Source organism: Galleria mellonella, unplaced genomic scaffold, assembly GCF_026898425.1.
Source record: "Galleria mellonella isolate WM207_F2 unplaced genomic scaffold, CSIRO_AGI_GalMel_v1 utg78, whole genome shotgun sequence".
In the NCBI taxonomy this organism is placed as follows: domain Eukaryota; kingdom Metazoa; phylum Arthropoda; class Insecta; order Lepidoptera; family Pyralidae; genus Galleria; species Galleria mellonella.
Window position 1 is genome coordinate 4678127 of NW_026442151.1, and position 23704 is coordinate 4701830.

General features: G+C 32.2%; 1 protein-coding gene across 5 annotated transcripts; it reads right to left on the reverse strand.

The window, feature by feature from the left end:
- Nucleotides 1-1121: 1121 nt before the first annotated feature.
- On the reverse strand, nt 1122-19937 carry LOC113513831 (sulfotransferase 1C4-like). 5 transcript variants are annotated; one of them, XM_052901571.1, is made up of 9 exons: nt 16405-16546; nt 16204-16308; nt 15819-15953; nt 14676-14775; nt 14232-14539; nt 11549-11643; nt 10461-10641; nt 10149-10157; nt 1122-1265 (listed from the first exon to the last, which is right to left on the reverse strand). In XM_052901571.1, exons 2-9 carry the CDS (start codon nt 16283-16285, stop codon nt 1162-1164), a joined length of 1014 nt encoding a protein of 337 aa, XP_052757531.1. In that variant the 5' UTR covers nt 16286-16308; nt 16405-16546; the 3' UTR covers nt 1122-1161. The 5 variants fall into 5 exon arrangements, with proteins under 5 accessions (XP_052757531.1, XP_052757528.1, XP_052757530.1 ...); XM_052901569.1 differs by lacking the exon at nt 1122-1265 and adding an exon at nt 9365-9823 and having other exon boundaries at nt 10009-10157; XM_052901568.1 differs by lacking the exons at nt 1122-1265; nt 16405-16546 and adding an exon at nt 19831-19937 and having other exon boundaries at nt 9364-10157.
- Nucleotides 19938-23704: the final 3767 nt, after the last annotated feature.

Consider the following 23704-nt stretch of genomic DNA (forward strand, 5'->3'; position numbering starts at 1 on the left):
TTTTAACTATCCATTGCTGACCATAAATATCCCCCTAGGGGGATTTTGCCAGTAGTTGTTATGCTTGGCATGCGGATTGGCAACCGCAGTTAGGCTTTGGAGATGTTTTAAGAAAGACGCTACTCCTCATCCCTCGCTCTCCCTTAGTCGCCTCTTATGACACGCACGGGAAAGGAAGGGGTAGCCTATTCTATATCAGGATCACATGGCAAAATAATATAATCTATATATATTTTGTATCGGCCGTTAACTGCCCGCTACTGAACATAGGCCTTTAACTATGGCCATTGCCATTGAGGGGTTTTGCTAGTAGTCGCCAAGGCTTTGCAGGCGGATTAGAAATCTCATTTATACTTTGGTGATGTTTTAAAGGGACGGTGCTGCCCATCTCTCGACTATTAAGTTCCTTTATCCACCCCTTACGATATCCGCAGGAAATAAAGTGATGCCGGAAGCATGCGGCGATTCATCAATATAAAGTTTGTAGCACTCTTAAACGGCTCGACCGATTTTTATGCATTTTTTTATAATATATAAGGTAGGTATGAGAATAGGTAAAGATTATTTCATACCACTAAGTTTGCCGGGTCAGCTAGCCGAAATATAATTTTTCGAATAACGTTAAAATATCATTAAATAGAATATATTAAAAAGAAATAGCTGCTGTATTTTATTACAATTCAATTATTAAATTGCGCGTAAAATGAAGATTACAGTTAATATTAAAAATATGCCTTTATGGGGTTTTCTATGTGATTTGATATAGTGGGATAATTTTGTTTATATAAATTTTCTTCTAACTAGCATTTACTACATAGATACATGTAGATTAACGTATGTTTTATTTAGATAGGTAAATAATACAACATATAATAATATTATATTGTATTTTCATAACAAAAACGGTTTATTCAATATTTCTCAAAATGTGGCTTAGAATATGATTTTCCTAATACAACACATCAATATATGCACATTTAAAAAAATATATTTAGCAGAATATCCCATTCTCGGTCTAAAACACCCATTACCGAGTTGTTCACTGTTAAATTGTATGTAGTATACCACCTATATACATAAGCTACTCTGCACTTATTATTTTTATAATTACTTGTACAATATTACTTGAGTAAAGGTTTTTGTCTCATGAATAGTAAATCATTAGTTAATTTCAGGAAAGTGTATGCCAGTGCCCCCCAGGTTGTCCTTCATCCAGCGCTCAGCCTGCTGCGTCATCTCCTCGTCGAAGTACTCGCGCCATCCGCCTGCCTTGCCTGCGTCAGCATATTATTCATTTCGATTTAAACTATAAGATCAAAGATCACATAACGAATACTAGAACAAAGTAGGTAGTTTTTTTATGGGTGAAAATGGTATGGTAACCCCGCCTGCGCTAACGGGATACGCTGGCGGAGCACCAGTGAAAGGTGATAGATGAGAATGAAAACAGGTCCGTTAACCAATCATGATGAATTCATCAGGAATTACCCATGATAGTTTCCAGAGAGAACCGCGAGGAGGTCGACCTGGTTGGGTATATTGCTAGCAATGAGATTCTCAGTCTTCATTACTAATAATCAAAGTGGGTAATTTATATTGGCATCTTATTGCCCGTATCAAATAGCAAGGACGGGATAACTAAACAACCGTATACCCTCAACTAAAGTTGTTAGATTAAGTTCACTAATAGTCTAGTACTCATATTTTGTAAACGTATTAAGATCATTGTATAGTTTATCATATCATATTATATCACAGAGTAAGTTGTCACTTAGAATTTAAACACCCATTGAAATAGTTGATATGGCAACATAGATTATATACATAAATTTACAAATACATAGAATACATAGATTAAGAATAGCTAGATATTTGTGATAGTGAAGTTTTTACACATTCGTCTATCAATCGATTATGACTTGGGATATTAATAAGATCAGTACCTGCGATCTTTCCACGGTTCGATTATACAATAAAATAATATGTCAACAACAGCATCAATTAGTAAAATTTAAACCTCACTAAAGTTTAACTGTGGTTGCCAACCCGTTGACTAAGTACGGCAACTCATGGCAAAACCCCTAATAGGGAGTGGAGTTCAACAGTGGATAGTTAACTTCTCATGTGATAGAATAAAATTAACCGTATAAAGAGAACGCCACAGGAATTATTCCTAATTTATGAAATTTACAAAGCGTAGATTAAAGACAGAAAAGCATATTACCATACTGTAGATTTTTTATTCTACGGAGCTTTAAAAAGGAGGTGCGATGTTAACATAGCCTCTTTTTTTAAATCGGTTATAATTTACACCGTTTAAATTAATAAAATTAAGTTAAAACTTAAATTTCAATTAAAATACCTTTTCGGATAAAGTGTTTATCAAGATCGCCAAATCCCAATGCTTTCATATCTTCACGGTTGATAGCCTTGTTTTTTCTGAAGTTCTCTATAGATAGGTGATTACAGAGCCGTGACACCTGCTCTTCAGTTGCCGGCTTATTGAGGAAATTTGCAACCCGTCGCACCACGGCTGGTAAATCCTATAACAAATATATGTAACAATATTACAAATATCCAACAGCTAAAAGTCAATTATCTGGTTGTAAAAATGTAGGTAGTTTTATAATTTTAATATGGAAGTCTATATAATGTCTATGAAGAGTCTATATAGTATACATGGGCATCTTTGTCTCACTCGTCTATGGATGTTTGTTACTCTTTCACGGAACAACTACTTAATGTATTTGAATTAAACTTGGTATATTGGTAGATTATATTCTAATTTAACACACAGAATACTTGATATTTTGATTCAAGTACGGCCCAATAAAGCCTATGAACATCTGTAATAGTTATATACATGCTGTAGTCTCTTTAGCTCATTCCATTGAGTGTTCGTGGAACCGCGCAGTACGCGACCAATGATAGGACATGAGGATGGTCGATTAGATCATATTGAACAATTCCTCTGAGCACGATCCATTGTACAAGCGGTAGAATACGCAGAGTAAAGCAAAATCTCTCCTAAGACTCAAGGGTTCGATACCGCTTGAGAGCCTGGGATCATCGACAATTCTCATAGCTCGTCGTTGCAACGAGTCGAAAGATTCAAGCAGTTCATGTGGGGCCGGATTTGATTTGCACATTATGATGCACGTTGAGCACATGTTTTTCTATATTTTCGAGAACGGAATTGTACATCACTAGAGATGTCGACACCAAGGATCCCAATGCTTTTAGAGATGTTAAGAGACGTGCCTTGGAACTGTGGAGCCACAGCAAATGGGGTTTTCTTAGCGGTGAAAAAAGCGGGGTTAACTAAGTTTTGTCGTCCCCAATCGGAGACTCTAGTTATAATGATCATTGATCTAGTTATATATTGATCATGTAAATAAAGTCATGGGATATAGTTAGTGATGGAATATGATAGTGAAATGGTTAGATATTTACCTACTTACACATTTGTTAAGTATACTTTAATCTTCAGGAATGACAGCACATGAACGGTACTGCCGCTTACAGTTCAGTGATGTTGATTATTGCACGTTGGTGTTTCTATACAGCAGTGAAGTGTCGGTTTGTTTGCTAATTTAAGTTGCAGAAAATAAGTATTCGTTCATGTGTATGAGCACATTTTTTTTATACAACTTAGAATGGTATACAAGCTGACGGCCCATCTGATGGAAAGTGGTAACCGTTGCCTATAGACATGAGCATTACCATGCACATAACAAAGTATACTGTTTCGCTCATGATACATCGTTACCATTCCTGAGGACTCAGGTATTATTCCTCTGTACCCAGTAAATTCACGCCATATCTCACCCTTCAAACCGAAACACAGCCATGCGAACACAACTGCTTCATGGTTGAAACACGAATGGGACAGAGGTACCCAAGCAATTGATTTTTGTACGAAGTCTCCCTCTGGTAATTATACTCTATAGCAAAACTATTACGACTTCAGTTTTATTTAAGTTAAGCTGACTATAACAACCCATTAAAATCCCACTATTGGGTATTCTCTCCATAAGTGGAAGATATTAGTTTACTATTACTACGTTGGCAGAAGGAGAGAGACTGTTAGTGATGGGAATTTATGGTTCCATTGCTAACAATGTCAGGACAACCTCCACACGGTTTCTCCTGGAAACCATTGTGGTTAATTTTTTTAAAGCGCCAACAATCACACCTATCGCCCGGTCCTCGAGACAGGATACCCTGTATTTTGAGGAACCGGGTAATAAATTCGAGACAGAACCTAGAACCAACTAATCAACCGACTCCATTAATTCATCGTGATGGTTTTTAGAGGTATCCCGGTAGGGTATACCGACAGCGCAGGCAGGGTGACCATTCCATTTAAGGATGTTTTCCAACAAAGTGCTCGCATCGGATCGGATCGGAAAGGATATGACCGGATGTGGTGACAACCGATCGCATCTAATAGGATGTAAAGCTATAAATATGTAAATGATGATACACTATATTTACTTACTCTTATTTGTATTAAAAAAAATAAAATAAAAAGACAACCTTGATAAGTTCTTCATAGAACAAAAATAAAAGATTGGGGTGGTGTCTCTTCTCCCATGCTTCTTTTATACGAGTATGTGCAGTAAACGGCGTTCTCGGCACTAATGAAAAAAAAATCACAACAGAGAAAAAGAAAAAAAAATAGAAATAATAATAAGTTAGAAATTGGCGAGTAACTAGAATTTACTCAGATGTATCCTAATCTCAACGTCCAGGTGCCTTAATGTGTTTAATTTAGTTTACTTAATGGGTTATTAGATAATACTATCCTAAAAGACAAAATACTTATTGATTGAAGGTTTCTAATTGTTACTAAAATAATTTAGAGGGTATTTTTATGATAATTTCAACAAAACTTGGTTACCTTTTTCGTATCACAGCATAAGCAGTATAAGTAATAGTGGTATTTAAATAGGCTAATTAAATAAACTAACTAAATAAACTTTTCATTGTGATATTAATAGGATTAATGGGATAATATTTACTGTGTTAAATATGTATAATTTGTTTTTCCATAGGTAGGTAATATATGGTAAATAATCTAGGTAAGTATACAATCATTAGTAAAGTAAGTTTAATACTGGCAACCGAGAAATGAACGCGTTGCCATGCTAACAGAATATAACAAAAATAAGTAGTGAACTAAAAATTATTCACCCATTCAGAACACTGCCTTTTATTTATTGTAAAAATCAATTAAATAATACAATAAATCGCTTTAATGTTTTCATTTTTAGTAATATTAGCTTGGATTTTATAATTATTAATTGATTATACTTATATTGTGTTGCAATACTACTTCTTTATTTTATTTTTAAATGATTAAAAGTGTTAAGTAAAGAAAAATAGATTATAGACATAATAAGCAAATATAAAATATAATTACCTTTGTCATTTATAAATAAATGCCAAAATGATTTATATTCGCCATCATACCGCTTGTACAATTTGAAATAATGATAATAAGAGACGGCAACATCTCTTGGATCACGGGCGACGTATACGACCTTGGCTGTATCTAGAATTGATTGTGGCAGAAGAGAGAACGGCAAGTGAGTTTTTATGAATCGCGGCGAAGGAAAAGTCTCAAGTGTTTTCGCCGATATTGACATAAATTCTAAATTAGCATTCTTTTCCGTTATGTCGATGTTTATGCCTTCGTTCAATAATTTCCACATTATTGTATCATTAAAAATTATTGAACTCCTGTAAGGATAAAAAAAAATGAGTACATAACACTTAACTTATAGGGGGGAAAAGGGATTGTTAGTAATGGAGACTAAGAATCCCATTGCTAGCAATATATCCAACCAGGTCGACCTCCTCGCGGTTCCCCCTGAAAACTATCATGATTAATTCCTGATGAATTCATCATGATGGGCTAATTGGCCTGTTTTCATCCTCATCGATCACCTTTCACTGGTGCCCCGCCAGCGTATCCCATTAGCGCAGGCGGGGTTACCATACCATTTTCATACAATAAAAAAAACACTTAAGTTATCATAATTAATGAATTATTTATGTTGAGTAAAATCAAGGAAGTGGAATACTGCATAAAAAAAATAAAAGTAAAGTAGATAAGGATCGAACAAAATTTTTGCCAAAAAATTTGCCGTTTATATGTATTGTGATAAAAACACTCAACAAAATATAATTATTAAAATAATATTAACTAGTCACTTACTCGAGTAATGGAAACCTAAGAATGAGCGGAATTTTCATAGCAGTTTCATAGTCATGATCATTGCTCAATATCCAAACTAGTTCCTGTGTCCACGTCGTACCTAACAAATGTTTAAACTATAAATAATTATAAGAGAATCAGAGTGGTATAATATAATGTATTTTCATGTCTATAGACGTCGATTACCACTTTTCAACAGTTGGATTGCCCTAAAAAATGCCTATTTTTTTGCCATCCTTGACAGGCAAGTTGGCAGTTGGGCTTTGGTGATATTTTAAGGACACTGTTGCCTATTTTTCAATTATTAAATTCCCTCTGTCGTCTTTTGCGACACCCACAGGAAAGAAAGGGGTGGCCTATCTTGTGCGGAGACCACACAGCTGTTTTTATTGCGTATTTAAATATAATTTTCTTAAATACATTTCGCGAAAAAAAAAACTGTAAATGCAAACCTGATCTTGGGAAAGTCAACACGAAGGTGTCACTGGTTCTTATCTCCATGTTGTAAATCTTATTACTTTCTGTTCTATATTGTCTTTTTAATAGGTAGTTGTAAGGAGACACTCGAACATATTCCTTGCATTCGAACATATTTGCTGTTGTTATAATTATAATATTAAATATCAAACTAACACATTGTCCATCCTAACTCAACAGTTCAAAGCAGCTTTCAACTTTTTCTAACCTTTTTTTAAGAACGAATCCGATTTTTATATTTATTTATTTATAGGATCACCAACATAAAATACAGCGAAGCATTTCAATAATAACATGCTAGTGGATTACGACTAAGTACCTAACCGTTTTTACATTTAGAGACAACCACAGCATGCTTTGTATTTAAGACAAATTAAAATAAAATAAATTTAAATTATTAAATGTTATCAAATGAATAAAAATTTTCGTAATATACACATATGATTAAATTACTTCAATTAAATTTAAATTAAATTATAAATAAACAAAACATAATCGCGAGGAACATCAACTTTTTAATTTAGACATGAACACAGAGTGACTGTCAAAGTGAATATCAAGTTCAAGCTTGGTTATTACCATATGTATGCCAGTTATGTTCTGTATTATACTTAAAAACCTTCTTAAATTATCTATTAATGAAAACCGCATTAAGACACGTTGTGTAGTTCGAAAGACCTAAGCATACAGACAGCGAGAAGCGACTTTGTTTTATACTATGTAGTTGAATTTCAGGTGTATTTATCACAATGAGTTAATTGATCTGTAATTTCATACTCAACTATCCTCCCTCAATAATGCACCGCCAGCGTATACCGTTAGCGCAGGCGGGTTACCGTTCCATTATCATCCATTAAAAAAAAAACTCTTATTTTGAAAATGTATGGTGTAGCTGTAGACTTGTTCTTTCGATTCGTGTAAATATTATTTTTTTGAAAGCGTAATAGTAATAATAATATGCATTTTATTTTAACCATATCGAAATACATTGACCAGGTATAAAAAAAGGAGTATTTAAATTTAGTCCTACTAGCCATAACCAGTTCTAAATTACACTGTGGTTTATCTGAAGTGGAACCCATTAGTGTAGTGAATTTAATAGATACGTTGCGAAATTCTAACTTATTATTCATTACTGAATTAGGGTTTCAAGCTACAACTAGTGGAACAAAATTGCGGATCAGATTTTGATAAGGATTTGCGGTTCTTTTATTTTTTTTAAGCTTTTCCGAATGCGAATTTAACAAAAAATTAAAAAAAGTAGAACCAAAAAATTAAAAAAAAAATTACCACTGGCACGAGGTAGCGATTTCAATTGATGAAGGTGACCATAGAAAATATATAAAAACCATAAAGACGATGTTTAAAATTATTTAATTCAAACCTCAAGCTAGTTGTTTACCTGGAATATCCATACTTTCTTCTGGTACAACATCTTTTATTTCCCAAGGAAAGTTATCGTCCATCGTTAAACGAGTATTACAAGAAAACACCAACTGCTAGCAACGTATTGAATAAACAATATATAGAGTATAAAGCGTTAATTATATATAGACAGTATAGAGATGGGCGATATTGTCTAAATATCGATATCAAAGACCAAAATATTTTTAATCAAAACAGTATACTTATATGAAAAATAATTTACTTGTATGATTTTTATTATTGAATGAGATTAATATAATTGTTTAAACTATATATAATTAAAAGTACCATCTAGTCGAAAATCGATAAATAATTCGTCCATCGATATTTTATGATTACATTATGTTCTTATATATTTTCATATGTATTTAAAGAAAACATATTTTGTTTATTTCAGCGAGATAGACAGAAAGATCTAATTTATCTTTCTGTCTATCACTCTGAAATAAACTTTATATTAAACTTAATCGATAAATGTTTGATACTTTGGGTTATATTTATATAATTTTCGTAAAATTCTCTATTAAAAAAAATATATAAAGCCTATGTTACTGAATTTTAAAATCAGTTGAGTCGTTTTTTAGTTTACTCATTACAAACAATCAATGAATTGTTTCTTATATATATCTTGTTTTTATGACATTTGTACAGATTTTTCAGACTTATACTTGATATTAAATTGTAAAAGGAAATAGTAAATATTATTTATATCGTTACATCATGAAGTAACAACACAAATTATTGATTGTAAGTTGATACTAAATCGATTAATAATTTATGGTGCTTTAATTTTTGGGTATACTTACGATGTATGCATCACTTGTTTAGATAAACGCTTAGCATTTTTTGCTTCACGGTAGAAACACGAATGGGACAGAGGTACCCAAGCAATCGACTTTTTTATGCAACTTAGAATGGCAAACAAGCTTGTTTAGATAAACGCTTAGTATTTTTTTTATGCAACTTAAAATGGCAAACAAGCTGACGCCCCACTTGATAGAAAGTGGTAATCGTCGCCTATAGACATGAGCAATACCATGGACGTAATAGAGTATACTGTTTCGCTCATGATACCCTCCAAGCGTTGCCAATGCCTGAGGACTCAGGTGTTATTTTTCTGTACCCTATAAATTAACTGCTACATCCCACCCATCAAACCAAATACAGCGATGAAATTACAACTTCGAGCCGGGTGTACATATAACAGTAATAAAAGTAGTACAATAAAACCTTTAATTTTTCAATTGTATATTATGTAACGCGATTTATATCCACTACAATAAGAATTATAACAAATATCGTAACACGCATCAGTTTTAATCATAAGTGTAATGTGCACTATTATGTTTGTTTTTACATTTCAATAACCTTTTGTGTACAATAAAGAATAAAGAATAAAGTGCAAGTAAAGTGATTGCCATACCAGGTACTATTTTTAAAGAAAACGAGATTGTACTTTAGGTTCTTGTTTTATTTTCTTTATATTTAAAATCAAATAAAATGTTAGCTAGGTCAGTGTTACTTCTACTACTTATGAAAAAGTTCTATCTAGATGTATTTTAGAAATGTGTGCTAGATGGTATTGTTTCCAATGGGCCCATTTTTTGAACATTTACAGCACTTAACGTTCTTTACCAATTGACGTTTAGATTAATGATTAGTCTTCCTTAAGTGCAAATAACCCTTCTGTTGACGGTACTAGAAAATGCAAAAATACCTATTTAAACATATTATATATTTAGCAGAATATCCCATACTTGCTCTAAAACACCTTTGAATTTTTCACTGTTAAATTGTATGTAGTATACTATCTATATACATAAGCTACTCTGCACTTATTATTTTTATAATTACTTGTACAATATATTTTTTTTTTTATTAACTTGAGTAAAGGTTTTTGTCTCATGAATAGTAAATCATTAGTTAATTTCAGGAAAGTGTATGCCAGTGCCCCCCAAGTTGTCCTTCATCCAGCGCTCAGCTTGCTGCGTCATCTCCTCATCGAAGTGCTCGCGCCATCCGCCCGCTTTGCCTGTCAATTGACAGTAGTCATATAAGCATAAAGAAATTTTATAACACACTTTATATAAATATTATGAAATCTAAATCATTACCATTCTGTTGAGAAAACGCTCTACGTGGGATACTGAACCTTTTTTCCAAAAAAATACGGTCGATAATAACTTAAAATTTATGAACGTAGTAACACGAGGAGCATCCACCTGTTCAATTAGAACGACTGAATCAATAGGTTTTTTTGGAAAACATGTTACACTAGTAGAGGCATGGTAATAATTTGGATTTCAATACGTATGTTTCTACCATGATAAATTACCTTTCCTAATGAAGTGGTCATTTTTATTTATATAACCGATATCTTTCAGCATTTCTAAGTTGACGGACTTATTCTTTCTGAAGTTATCGATGTGTAAGTGGTCACAGAGTCGCGTCACTTGATCATCCGTCAACGGCTTGTTGAGAAACTTTGCTACTCGGCGTACTGCTGCTGGCAAATCCTGACAAAAGCAAATTATAATTCAAAAGCAATTTATTTTCAAGAAGAGTTGCCTTATTTAAACAGATTTTTTTATGTAATATGCAATGGCAAACTAACTGATAGGCTATCTGATGAACAATAGCAATATTATAGAATACTTTGTACTTCATATTGCAGTCAAGCAAGATTATAATACTTTAGACGGCAGATGTCTTGTCGTCATAAAAATATAGGCCTAGGACAGTAGGGGTTTTTTTTATAAAAGCTTACCATACGCTACTTAATACGTTTGATTTCAAGTTTTGAGACTGACGATACTTAGAAATATACCATTATCCTATTTTTACTTTTAATTTTTTACTTACACACCAAATTTTTGAAGAAAGTATTTCAGATTTGAAGTAGGCAAGTACTGGTATTGGATTTCGTGTTACCCCTACCCTTTTGATCATTGTACAATGACATATTAAACAATTTAGTGCGTAGGTATCTAAAATTTATTTATCATTTATTCATTTAACATAACGCCGTTAAAACGCAGTCTATGTTCTCCATTCCAAACATACTCCATACATATATATGTATGTATATCAAAATTTATAATGATAAGATTCAACAAATATTTATGGTATTCTACAAGAGAAAAAAATTAAAACTGTGCCAAAACCAGTTTTTTTTTTTTTTCGTTCAAAACTAAACAACTGAGCAAGCAGATTTAGATGAAATTTCTATAAGACCAATCTGTAAGAAAGTTGTTTCAAATAAAAAAAAGTAATTTTTCAAATTAGTTGATAACAGACAGAGTTTTGAAGTTCTTTTTGAAAGTTAGTTGACTCTACTTCTTATTGAAGTTAGTTGACAAAGTCAATTTCACATTTAAAGTACGAGTGTTAACAAATATGTTATTTTTAATTTATAACACTAACCTTACAGAGATCTTCGTAGAACAGAAATAGCATATTGGGATGATGCCTTTTCTCCCACGCTTCTTTGATGTGTCCTTCATACGGAGTCCAATCAACTGCCAAAAAAACAAAATTCTGTTAATTATAATGAATATCACTTGATCTTTAGCACAGTCCATCAAGTTGCAAACTAAACAGACCTTGTGCCAGTGTTTATATTATGGCCGTTGACGATGATTTAGTCGGGAATTGTTTTTTATAGATGATAATGGAGTCCCACCTGCGTTAACGCCATACGCTGGCGGAACACCAGTGATGGATGATAGGTAACAATGAAAAGGCAGGTCAATTAGCCCATTGTGAAGAATACACCTGAAATTCAGTACGATGGTTTTTAGGGGGGACTACGTGGAGGTCGACTTGACAGAGTATATTGCTAACTACTAGGACTAGTAATCCGCATTACTAATAATCCCTTACACCCTAGGTCGGGACTTTACAGACTGACAAAAGTTTGGTGTCGTCCAATTAGAACTAACAATCTGAGATCTGAGGTCTTCTAGTATATTTCGACTTATGACGAAGTATATTAAAAGAAATTTAAAAAAAATGAGAATGTGATATTGATGTCGATTTAAACAATACTTTTAAAAAAAGTAACTCTCCGAAATTTCTGAATAGATAAATTTAAATTTAGTAAGTCAATGTCGTAGAATTGAAGTCTGTTTTTTTATTTCTATAACGGTTGATTTCTTTTTTTATCTGCATACAGAATTTTTATCAGTTTTTAACAGATAAAAATTTTAAAACAATTGAATAATGTTTATTTTTACCTTCTGAATGTACGTTCTTTATTAACTTTATTTTCTATTTTTGGGTTTTCCCAACATCACTGCTTGCATTTTTGGCATCGATCATTAATCACCCCCTGATAGTTATTTTGGAAATATATTTCATGTACAGAATTGACCTCTCTACAGATTTATTATAAGTATAGAAGATAAATCTTATACACTTCATTTTTGGTAGCTGTGTAAAAATATTAAAATCCATAGTTTTGTAGTTTTTTTTTATTAAACATAGAACGGCAAACAAGCTAACGGCCCACCTAATGAAAAGTGGTAACCGTCGCCTATACACATGAACAAGTACCATGGACATAACAGAGTATACTGTTAATATACCTCAACGCAAGGTCACGACGTTCTCATGTCAAGTGTAAAACAGATAATTCCATAGACGCTCTTAGTATCAAATATACATATATGCTAAGCTGCATTATAAAGATAAATTTTGTATTGTATACTAATATCGAAGGAAATATTTTATTTATCTACGCATTTACATTTGATAAGACTAATACTAAAGATGTGTAGGTACTTTGTATTAGTTACTGTGGCAAACATGTTATCTATTCGTCTTACAAAATAAGAAAAACCCATCAATATGTTTATATCTATGGAAAAGTTTGTAAGTTCTGTAATAAACATTTACTATAATGAAGAAAAAGCGGCTGAAAATTTAATACTGAAGATTTATCCTAATGTGTGTGGGGGCCATTATGTTATGACCTAAGGTTATGACGTAAACAAATTTTAAGTATGTTTCAATTTGTATAATGATAGGTGAAGAATAAAATGTTAAAATTATGTTCCTTAGTATACTCGCAATTATTAAAATTTTGCACAAAGATGAAATTATATTTAATTTATTTATAATTTACTAAAACATCAGATATTTGTTTCAAATATCACAATTAATTTGATTTATGAAGACTTTTTTTTATAGTTGGAGGTGCATTTGTTCAGGCAATCCGTCCTCGTTATTTGATGCAGGTGACGAGATACCTGCTCTATTAAATATACAGAGTTGGAGGCAAAGGGATTGTTAGTAATGTAGTCTAATAGCCCCATTGCTAGCAATGTACTCTTTCAGATCGACCTCCACGCGGTTCTCCCTGGAAATCGTCTTGTCGAATTCATCATGGTGGGCCAACTGATCTGCATTCATTCTCACCTATCATCTTCCACTGATGCTTTGTCGTCGTATACCGATAACGCGAGCGGGGTTACCATTCTATTTTCACCCATTAAAAAAACACGTAGAGTTTATATATTTGGGGATAGAGTGCAAGCTAGGGGACATAAAGAAAGATCGACGACCTAAGACTGTTGCTGAATAACAGATGGTCGGCCCTCGATTGGGCAACCCCAATCATCTTTCGATCGCCCATCAACGGTCAACCGGTCATTGGCCGTTAAGTGCGCGGCACGGGCATCTATTGCGCAATATATAATGTGTTGAAGAAGCTGAAAAGTATATATAGGGTACAGCGGTTGCAGACTGCAATAAACGAAGAGAATAATCGACTACCGGGCATGCGGTCGCCCCAAGCGGTGATACGATCGCGCATTCGGGAGTCGACTCGTTGTCAACTGCTGTGCAGTGATGAATTTATATGCAAAAAATAGTCTGGATGAAATGTACATATTTGCCGCTGATAGAAGAGGTTTTTGTGATACTAATTTATTGATATTTTTAGTTTGAAATCTGATATTGATAATAAAATCAAATCTGGCCAATCAAGGTGCTGGCAGCAAATTTAAATATCTGTATCAAATTTAAAAATCTGGGCGGCTCAGTTCATGGTCCGCGGCCTGAGTTTAGCCTACCTTAGTTTAATCCAAATGTAGTTGTACTCTACCTCTATTAGTGATGAATAAATTCCAGAATGCTTTAAAGTCGCCTTTGAAACCATACATTTGCATCATCTTGCAATGGTGGTAATAGGAGACAGCGGCGTCTCTTGGATCTCTGGCCACGTACACCACTTTCGCGGTGTCCAGCAATGTGGGCGGCAGTAGGGAGAATGGCAGGTGAGACTTGATGAAGCGGGGCGAAGGTGCGTTGAATATTTTATCAATATTTGGTGTACGGTTCATAAAAGTGTCTTTGTGTACCCAATCTTTTATCCACTTTTTTGTATTTGGGCTATACAAAAACATCCTATACCTAAAAAAATAGTTTTATTTAATTAATAAAAACAGATTAGCAATGAATTTTACATACGCTGGTAATTAGCAAGAAGCAGTAAAACGAGAAATAAAACCTTTTGCATATGGGAGTAGCTTAAAAAACATGTACTTACTCGATGAACGGAAATCGTATAGCAAGAGGCGATTTCGCTGCCGTCTCGTAATCCAAATTATTTCCTATTAACCAAACAAGCTCCTGGGTCCACGTTGTTCCTGAGAATGTATAAATCATACAGGTTACATTATTATAGCTAATTGCGACATGAATGGATGTACCGAGCTACAGAAATATAAATGGATATGGTCGTATCATGATTTTCATTAGCCTATGTGCACCTATATATATACAGTAATTAAAAAAATTTGCTACCTATCAAATGCAAAAAGTATTTTTAAATCCAACTGGTAATTTTTGAGATTAATAATAAAAATATTTATTAGTAAAAAAAATACCTATTCTTTGTTCCCAAAACTTCAATAGGTATCCTGTGTCGTGAAGTCTTGGGCCCTCCTCTACTTACAAAAATTATTAACTAATATATAAACTTTAGATACATAAACAATTTAGATTTATACACATTTTTATATATTTTGTCATATACATATATACACATACACATACTCATAAGGATATTGTTTGATTAGTGTCTTATGGGAGGGTCAAAACAACGTTTACCGTTTCATCTAGTAGATCTATAGGTATAAAATTAGTAATCATAATCACATTCATTAAAGAACTGAAGAGTGAAAGAATAGAATGAATGAGGAAATCTGAACAATAGAATACAACATAGACGACGGCTATTTGCGAATATTTATGAAAATTTAACACATTGCATACATACAAATAATGGAATGGAATAAGGGTAGTCAAATTAATGGATTTTTATTTAAGATTACCTTTTACCACGTCTCCACGTTCACGTAATTCACCGGAAAATATTATTAAGACTAAAAATATCTTGTACTTGTAATCCTGTCCGGCTTAGTACGTCTGGTCCCGGCAATGAATAGGCCATCCCTTCCTTTCCCGGGGGTGTCATAAGAGGCGATATAAATAAAAATCTTAAAATATCTCTCAGGCCTAACTGCGGTTACTAATTCTCCTGCCAAACGTGTTCAGTAGTGGACAGTTAAGAGTTGATATGATGTTGAATGTATTCCTCTTAATAATTGCCTTGTATATATATAACTATATAACTATATATATATATAAGATTGAATAGTATTGAAATATTCTACAACAATGCACTCACCTGATTTTGGGAAGGTAACTACGAAAACATCGCTGGGTCTAACTTCCATATTGTATATTTTGAGACAATTTTCTTTGAACCCATTTGGGAAGAAGTAGCCAGTTGGACCAATACGAATACAGTCATGTTTTACACCTATGAAAAAAGGTTAATTAAATTTTATAGAATCATTAAATCGTATATAATATAAACATATATTATAATAAAATGTAATGTAATGTAAATAAATTTTTAATAGTTAAATACATTAAATAAATTTCAAAATTAATAAATACTATTTTGGCGTAGTTGCTAAAATATATTCTATCAGTATACAATGTATTTTTAACAAAAATTTTAATTAAGCTATTCTATGATTGGTATATATTTGGCATTATATATTTACCTGTTACATGTTTATGCACTTCAGCCATTTCCTCTGCAGGCACATCTTTAATTTCAAAAGGACAATTTTTCTCTGTTTCCATCTCTAACCAGACACAAATATTAACTGAAAGTAATATGGATATGTTGAATGTATCTGAACTGATCAACGGAATATAATATCTATACATTAAAATGAAATATCTAATAATTATAAACTGACTTCTGTTAGGTACAATAATATAAGTTGGTTTAAAATTTTTTTATTAATTTTATCTGGATTATTTTCCGTCGATCAGTTCAGATTGTATCTATAGATTGGTGAGTCGTTTACAGCATATAAATAATCTGTAGATACATCATAATACTTACATAATTATCGATTAGTATTAAGCACTAGACTAGACGACAAGTCAGTATCTAAAAGATCGACTGTTCTCTGTGATATGTAGTAATATATCTGAAAACTGTAGTATTATCTATATTAATAACAATTATACTATTTACACATTAACATTAATCACAAATATTAGCGAAACACTAGTTTTCATATCTTATCTGAGTAGATTATTGTTTGTATTTCCGTAAATTCGTTGCCATACAAATAAAAACACATGGATGAATAGAAGAATCCATACATACGACATTTGTACAAAATGTAAATGTTTTTTAAAATCTTTATTTTCACACAATCGCTTCTGAGCCTACAATTTTTTTACATTATGTATGATGTTATACATCGTACATAATATAAAAGAAAATGGTTAAAATATTTATTCTTGCTCGGGAAGAAGTGTTCAGATTCTTCGTAAATGGGAATCCCCAATCAACTTGAGACTTCCTAAAGTTTGGGGTCCGTATCTTTTCCTTTTAAATACAGGCCTATATGGGTATTACAATGGTGATTCTAAGAGTAGTGTCTTAAGTCAAACTGACTCGAGTATTGACTCGAATGCCTACTGGATACTCAGGTTACTCAGGATACTCAGGTACTCGATTCAATTCCTTACGGTACTCGAATAGTAGTCAAATGTTTATTGTAAGTTTTGTGTTTATTTTATTTAAAGTTTTATTAACTGATTTTTTTTTCCTTAGAAAAAATATTACATTAAATAATGCTGGGCTGGATTATATATTAATTTATGTCTGACTGTATTTTTTAATTAGTATTTTATATTTCTAAAACATAATTTATATAATAGAAAAATATTTTATATTTTAAATACACACGAAATATTATTTTGTAATTTGTATTTTAATTAAAGTCAAGTATATATTTTGCTATACTCTGCTTATCTCCAACAACACTATTGTCTATTAAAATGGCCATAGCCGGGGGGGGGGGGGAGGACATTGAGGGGTAATGCTCTATGTTAAAAGGCCCAATACCCTACCTTAAAATGAAAGGCCCCAAGAAAATTAGACAGATTCGTGTTTTTGAAGTCACTTAATTATGCCTTCTGCCCTTTCAAAAAATTCTTTTGCCCTACCTTAAACATGGGTCCAGCTATGGCTCTATCTATTAATCAAGTCCATGTAAAAATAACTAAAGAATTGGAAAAGGATTGAGAGAGGTCGTCAATCCATCTAGTAGAGGGTTGACCTACACTGTGTTTGCCCATACGGGGTCATCCATCTGCTTTCAGAAGCTCTGTTGTATGTCTTCCCCCTTTGCCTTACCGTTTTTAAGATGTTTAATAGCCATTTTAATGTCCTGCAAACTAACGTCCGGATACCATCGGTGTAGTGTCGGGTGACTTTAGTTCTTTGGTCGTTATTCGCATATAGTACGTGATGTAAACGACGTTGTGTGTCTGTAGAACTTCGCAATCTCAATCAAAATATCAGATGGTGTCGGTCTTCAACTTTGTTAGTTGGATTCACTCAATAGTTAAATCACTAAATCTCTGGTGAACTTATATTACTTATATTTTTAATTAATATTAACAAGTAAGAAGTAAATTTATTTTATTTTTATATAAACTATGACATTGATTAAAAAAATGTGTTTGATATAAAAGAAAAAAATATTTATTCTATAACGTCTAGATAAAAGACATTAACGATTAATATATTTGTATTCAATTTAATTTTAATTGTTATTGCGCGACTTATAAGAAATATAAAAAAATATATATAACATTGATATTGAATTCTACATTGCCTTTTTTTGTTTTGTAACTGCCTACAACAAATCAAGATTCAAGATATTTTATGCCGATCATTTTACATCGGCGCTGCTGAACATTAATTAAGATAATATTTTCTGTTAAAACAATAAAAATCTTTTAAGATGTTAACAAATACCGTTTTATATTTTAATAATAATAATAATAATTTAATAAAGGCAACCAGGGCCCACAAAATTTTAACAATATTAATTTGCACCAACTATAAATTATTAAATATTTTTTTTTTTAATAGCATTAACTTAACCTATTTTTTTATGTTAGCCAGTATATGAATCATTCTGCAACGATTCAAATACTGGCAGTCTGGACGGTCCGCAAATACCCTTAGGATAGCGTTAGAGCTGTCCCGGACCCTACGCATCAGCTCAATTGATTTTAAAAATATAGATATTTTCGTTAGCGTCATATTTTTACTGTTATAAATGATTTCATGAAACAAGTATTAAGGCAGAAACGTAGCGCAGTATCGTACAGCAGATTCTTTTACTATCATTTATTTAAATTAAATTTTTGTTTTGTTTTTACATTCTAGCACCTGTAGTTTAAAAATCACATGACAAGTTTACGAATGTAATAAAGACCGAAAGCTGAATATACATTGTCATTAAAGTTCTTATTATAATTATTGTTTGTGTGTGTATATGTACTTATAGAACTATAATCATAAATGTAATTAAGGGAGAAGAGGGACTGACACGACCTTAGGGTATAGGCTTAGGTTACTTTATAATCCAAGGTCGGGTCAGTCTCCCCCTCCCTTATCAGCACGTTATATTACGTCTATGGATCCGATAGACATTATTCTGAAGCTATTGAACTATGTCTATGTCAGTCCATCTACGTATAAATAAGTCTCTATGGGAGAATAGGGTCTTTACATTCTTCAATAGTAAATTTTTTCAACTTTTCATAAGAACCTTTTTTTTTTAATAGTCGAATTGGTATAACGTAGTGATTATTGGCTCAGTATTCCAGCCATTCTTGAATTTTATGCTTAGCAACATATACAACCATTTATTTTCATTTATATAAATAGATTACCTACTAAAATATTCGTAATGTTATAATATTTTAATAAATAAATATTTGGCAGCGACTGCTTTGTAGGTAAATGTGGGTAAATATAAAATCTCAATCGTTGCCTTCCGTATAGTCTAACTTCAAGCTACAGCTGAAAATTAGTGCTTTGCTTTTAAGCAAAATTATCACTAAGCCTATTTGGGCCACTGCGACACACATTGCGAAAACATATTTTTGTATTTTATCTTTTGTTTTATTTGAAAAAAAAAATGCAATTAATTTGATTGTATGAATTCAGATGTTAATTTATGTGTGTCATAAATGATTCAAATAAAGTTTTTATCTATCTATCTATAATAAATCAAGTTTAATATTATTTCAACTTATAAAATAAGTATTCGTATGAAGAATTTGTCTATCTTTTGTGTTTGTGTTACCTGCACGATTACGTTGGCAATTGTCTTCACTTTTCTTGGCTTAAATATTTTCACGAATATTGTTCGAAGTTCTGCAATCGACCAGCTCAGTATATGTATTAGTTGTGTGTTATGTTAACATATTATGCATTACCATATAATTACCATATGTCTTATCATTTTACCATTTATCAGTAAACAGTATGTTAAGTACGTATAAAGTACTTTTATTAGACTATATTTTATATTCAACAAATACCTCCTCAAATTAAAGATCCACCAAAACTGCACACATTGTTTTTTATTTATTTATTTATACTTTTGCACACATTAAAATATGTCTACAGGGCGGATTTAATGCCTGGCAAAAATTTAATGGCATTCTCTACCAATCAAACGTTACGCTTAATAGAGCGAGTAGGTAAATGGCGGTGCATACATATAAATTTTATTTTTTTTTTACAACACAGGGGCAAACGAGCATGCGGCTCACCTGATGGTAAGTGACTACCGCCGCCCATGGTCACCCACAACACCTACGGCATTGCAGGTGTGCTGCTGGCCTTTTGTAAATGTAAATTAAATAAATATTTTGAGAGATAACAATAATTTATGATACCAGGTCAGATACCAGGTCACTCAGAAAGTATTGCGAGGAAAAGTTTTTATGCAATGAGACTGGCCACTTATAATTTATTTAAACATATGATTACTTCTAAGTAAAAATAGGTACGTTCTAAATTCAAAACTTCCCTCCACATTTTTTTGCGAGCTAATTGAAATTACCGTTTCTCTTTGAAAAATGGATTTGCGTCGAGAATATTTTCGCGCTATGATTTTTTACGATTTTAAGTGTCGCCTGAAACCGGACGAACCGTACGATAGACTTCAAATGGCATTCATGCATGAAGACCCTTCTAAAGGAGCCGTGTAATATTTATATAATGAATTAAAACGCGGTCGACTAACTTTGGGGGATGAAGAAAGAAGTGGTCAGCTCTTTGACGGCTGTTACGGAAGAAAACGTGTTAGCAGTGAAAAATTTGATCCAAGACAATAGACGAGTTACATACCTAGAGATTCAATATATACTGCAGATTAGATCAGGAAATCTTCACGAAATTCTACACGTGCATCTATGGGTGCGGAGGATAGTTTCTGGAAACTATTGTGACTAATTTATCATTAAATTTGTCACGATGGGCTAACTGACCTGCCTTTTCATCCTGAGACGGTTGTTAGTTTATTATAAAACCATATAAATTCCGTTGTTGACACAGTGGCAATTTTAATCTGTTATTGTATTTACAGTGTAAGTGTTAATCGGTAAGTGGTACATTTATAGATAGAATATTAGTTTCTTAGGTAAGTGAATTTTAGGCAATCTTGGTCGAAAAAAACAATAGAATCAATATCAACCAGTCGATATCACGAGAAATCTGGTAAAGGGATTCCATCGAATTTTATAATTGAGTTAGATTAGTATATGATACTTACGTCTGTTTGTTACATCATTACAAGAAAATATGATTAGAAGTATTTAACCAAAATTGTACTTTGTAATGGTTACATAGCACTAAAATTGGTGTATTGTATTATTTTTAATTAAAATCTAATTTAAATTAAAAAAATCGACAATCCGAACCCTATATATATTAATACCGCTCTTCTTCTCACTTTAAATATACATACATTCACACTTCATCTTCTCTCACATCACACACTGAACGTTGTTTTGAAATTTTTATTAATTGTAATCTTTTAGTTAAAATTTAATTTCTGTTTTTTTTTTTTTTGTTCATTCTGTTTATATTATAACTTAATATTGTTAATTCTGCATGAACAAATACATAGTATTAGTTCTTGTGTGTTGGAAGGAACTGGCTTACAAAGCACAGGTTACCCTATTTTGTAAGCCAGGGCAAAAAATATGTAACAGTGCAACCCTGGATTTGTCAATAAAGGCATAGATAATATAATAGTATTATTATAATCTTGCTTAAAATTGTTACAGACTTTTCTTTCGAATAAATTTAAGTACTTTAGAATATTCAATTTCTAATTATAATGTTAAATGAAGTTTCATTCGAACACCAATTTAAAGATAATAGTTTCCTATCAATTTGCAGTTACAAAGTTGAATAATAAATTATATCCACTTGAACTTTAAATATAAAATTGCTCCGTAATTTTATCAGCCGACTTCTAAATGTAGCAGGTTTTCAATTCGGTTGTATTTTTTTATGTTTGTTACTTCAATGAAGTTTCGTTACTAGTAAACCAATTTGGATTTTTTTTATCTAAAAGAATATAGTTACATATTGGTCCCATAGAAATTTTATCAAAATTGAGTATTATCATTTTTAGATGAAAAATAGAGTTTTGCCATAATTAAAGTCGGTTTTTTTTTGTGAAACACAATCTTATTTGTTTAATTAAATAAATAAGATCTACGGCAATATATACCTAAAACCACGTTTTGATATAGATGGAAGCGGAGAAGAAATATCCTTTAGAAATTAAAGATGTACCATCAGAGGAGCTGTGGTGCAAAAGTATTTTACTAGTAAGTGTGACGCAATTATTGAATCTCACTAAAGGGACATTTTTGAGACATGAAAGAATGATATTAAAACCTTCAAGAAAAGAGTATGCTCCTTCTTAAGAGGCCGGAAATACGCCTGTAATTTCTCGAATGTTGCCTATAGGCGACAGTAATCACTTATCATCAGGTGCGCCGCATGCTCCTTTGCTGCTTATGTCATAAAAAAATATTCGTGTACAATTAGGAATCTCTAAATTAGATTTCTAAATTTACACACGAAATTATATCTACTCTCAAGTAAAACATTTTAATTTTAAAATGCGTGTTCTAATAAAGTTGGTCAACTTTTTGATGTGAAAATTGTATGAATTCCTTTTTAACTCTGTTGAATATTACTAAAAAATAATTTATTTGTTACATTTTTGTGAAATATGTATATTTTTACTATTATAATCTTAATGAAGTTTCAGACAATACTATAAACATCACAAAATGTACTGTGACTGTGATTTTTTGCCTAAAAAAAAGAATTTCAGTGGGTTTTTCTACGGTATATTTTACAGTTTTATGCCAACTTGATGATTTGGAATTAATTTGATCGATAGATTAATCCATATTCTATATCAAATTTTTAATTATATAGTGAATCTTAATCTATTTTCTTATCTCGTAAAAGTTCCATGGAAACGGTAACGGATCAAGAGGTTTGTAATGTAATATTTTTTGTTTTTAAATATATAAAAACTTATTAAATTTTGCACGTCTAGAAAGTATAAATATATTATAAATTAAGAGTAGTATTCCATGCTTCAAAAAGTGACTTTACGCTGTATGGTGCATTGATGTATAATGTGGTAGTGAAGCGCGGTTGTATGAATAATATGGAGTGTATACACAAGGCAGCACGGCGCGTTTTAAATTTTTGTTTATACAACTTAGAATGGCAAACAAGCTGACAGTCCACTTGATGGAAAGTGGTAACCGTCGCCTATAAACATGAGCAGTACCATGGACATAACAGGGTATACTGTTTCGCCCATGATACCCCCCATGCGTTGCTATTCTTGAGGACTCAGGTGTTATTCCTCTGTACCCTGTAAATTCACGCCATACCCCATCCTTCAAACCGAAACACATCCATGCAAACACAACTGCTTCACGGTTGAAACACGAATGGGACAGAGGTACCCAAGCAATCGACTTTTGTACAAAGTCTCCCTCTGGTATAGGTAAATGTCTTGTAAATTCTAAATAATTGCTTAATACATTCATCCTCAATGTAATTCTATGTTCTAATTGTAAAAAATTAAGTGTTTATAACATTATCATCATGCTAGCCATTAACTGTCC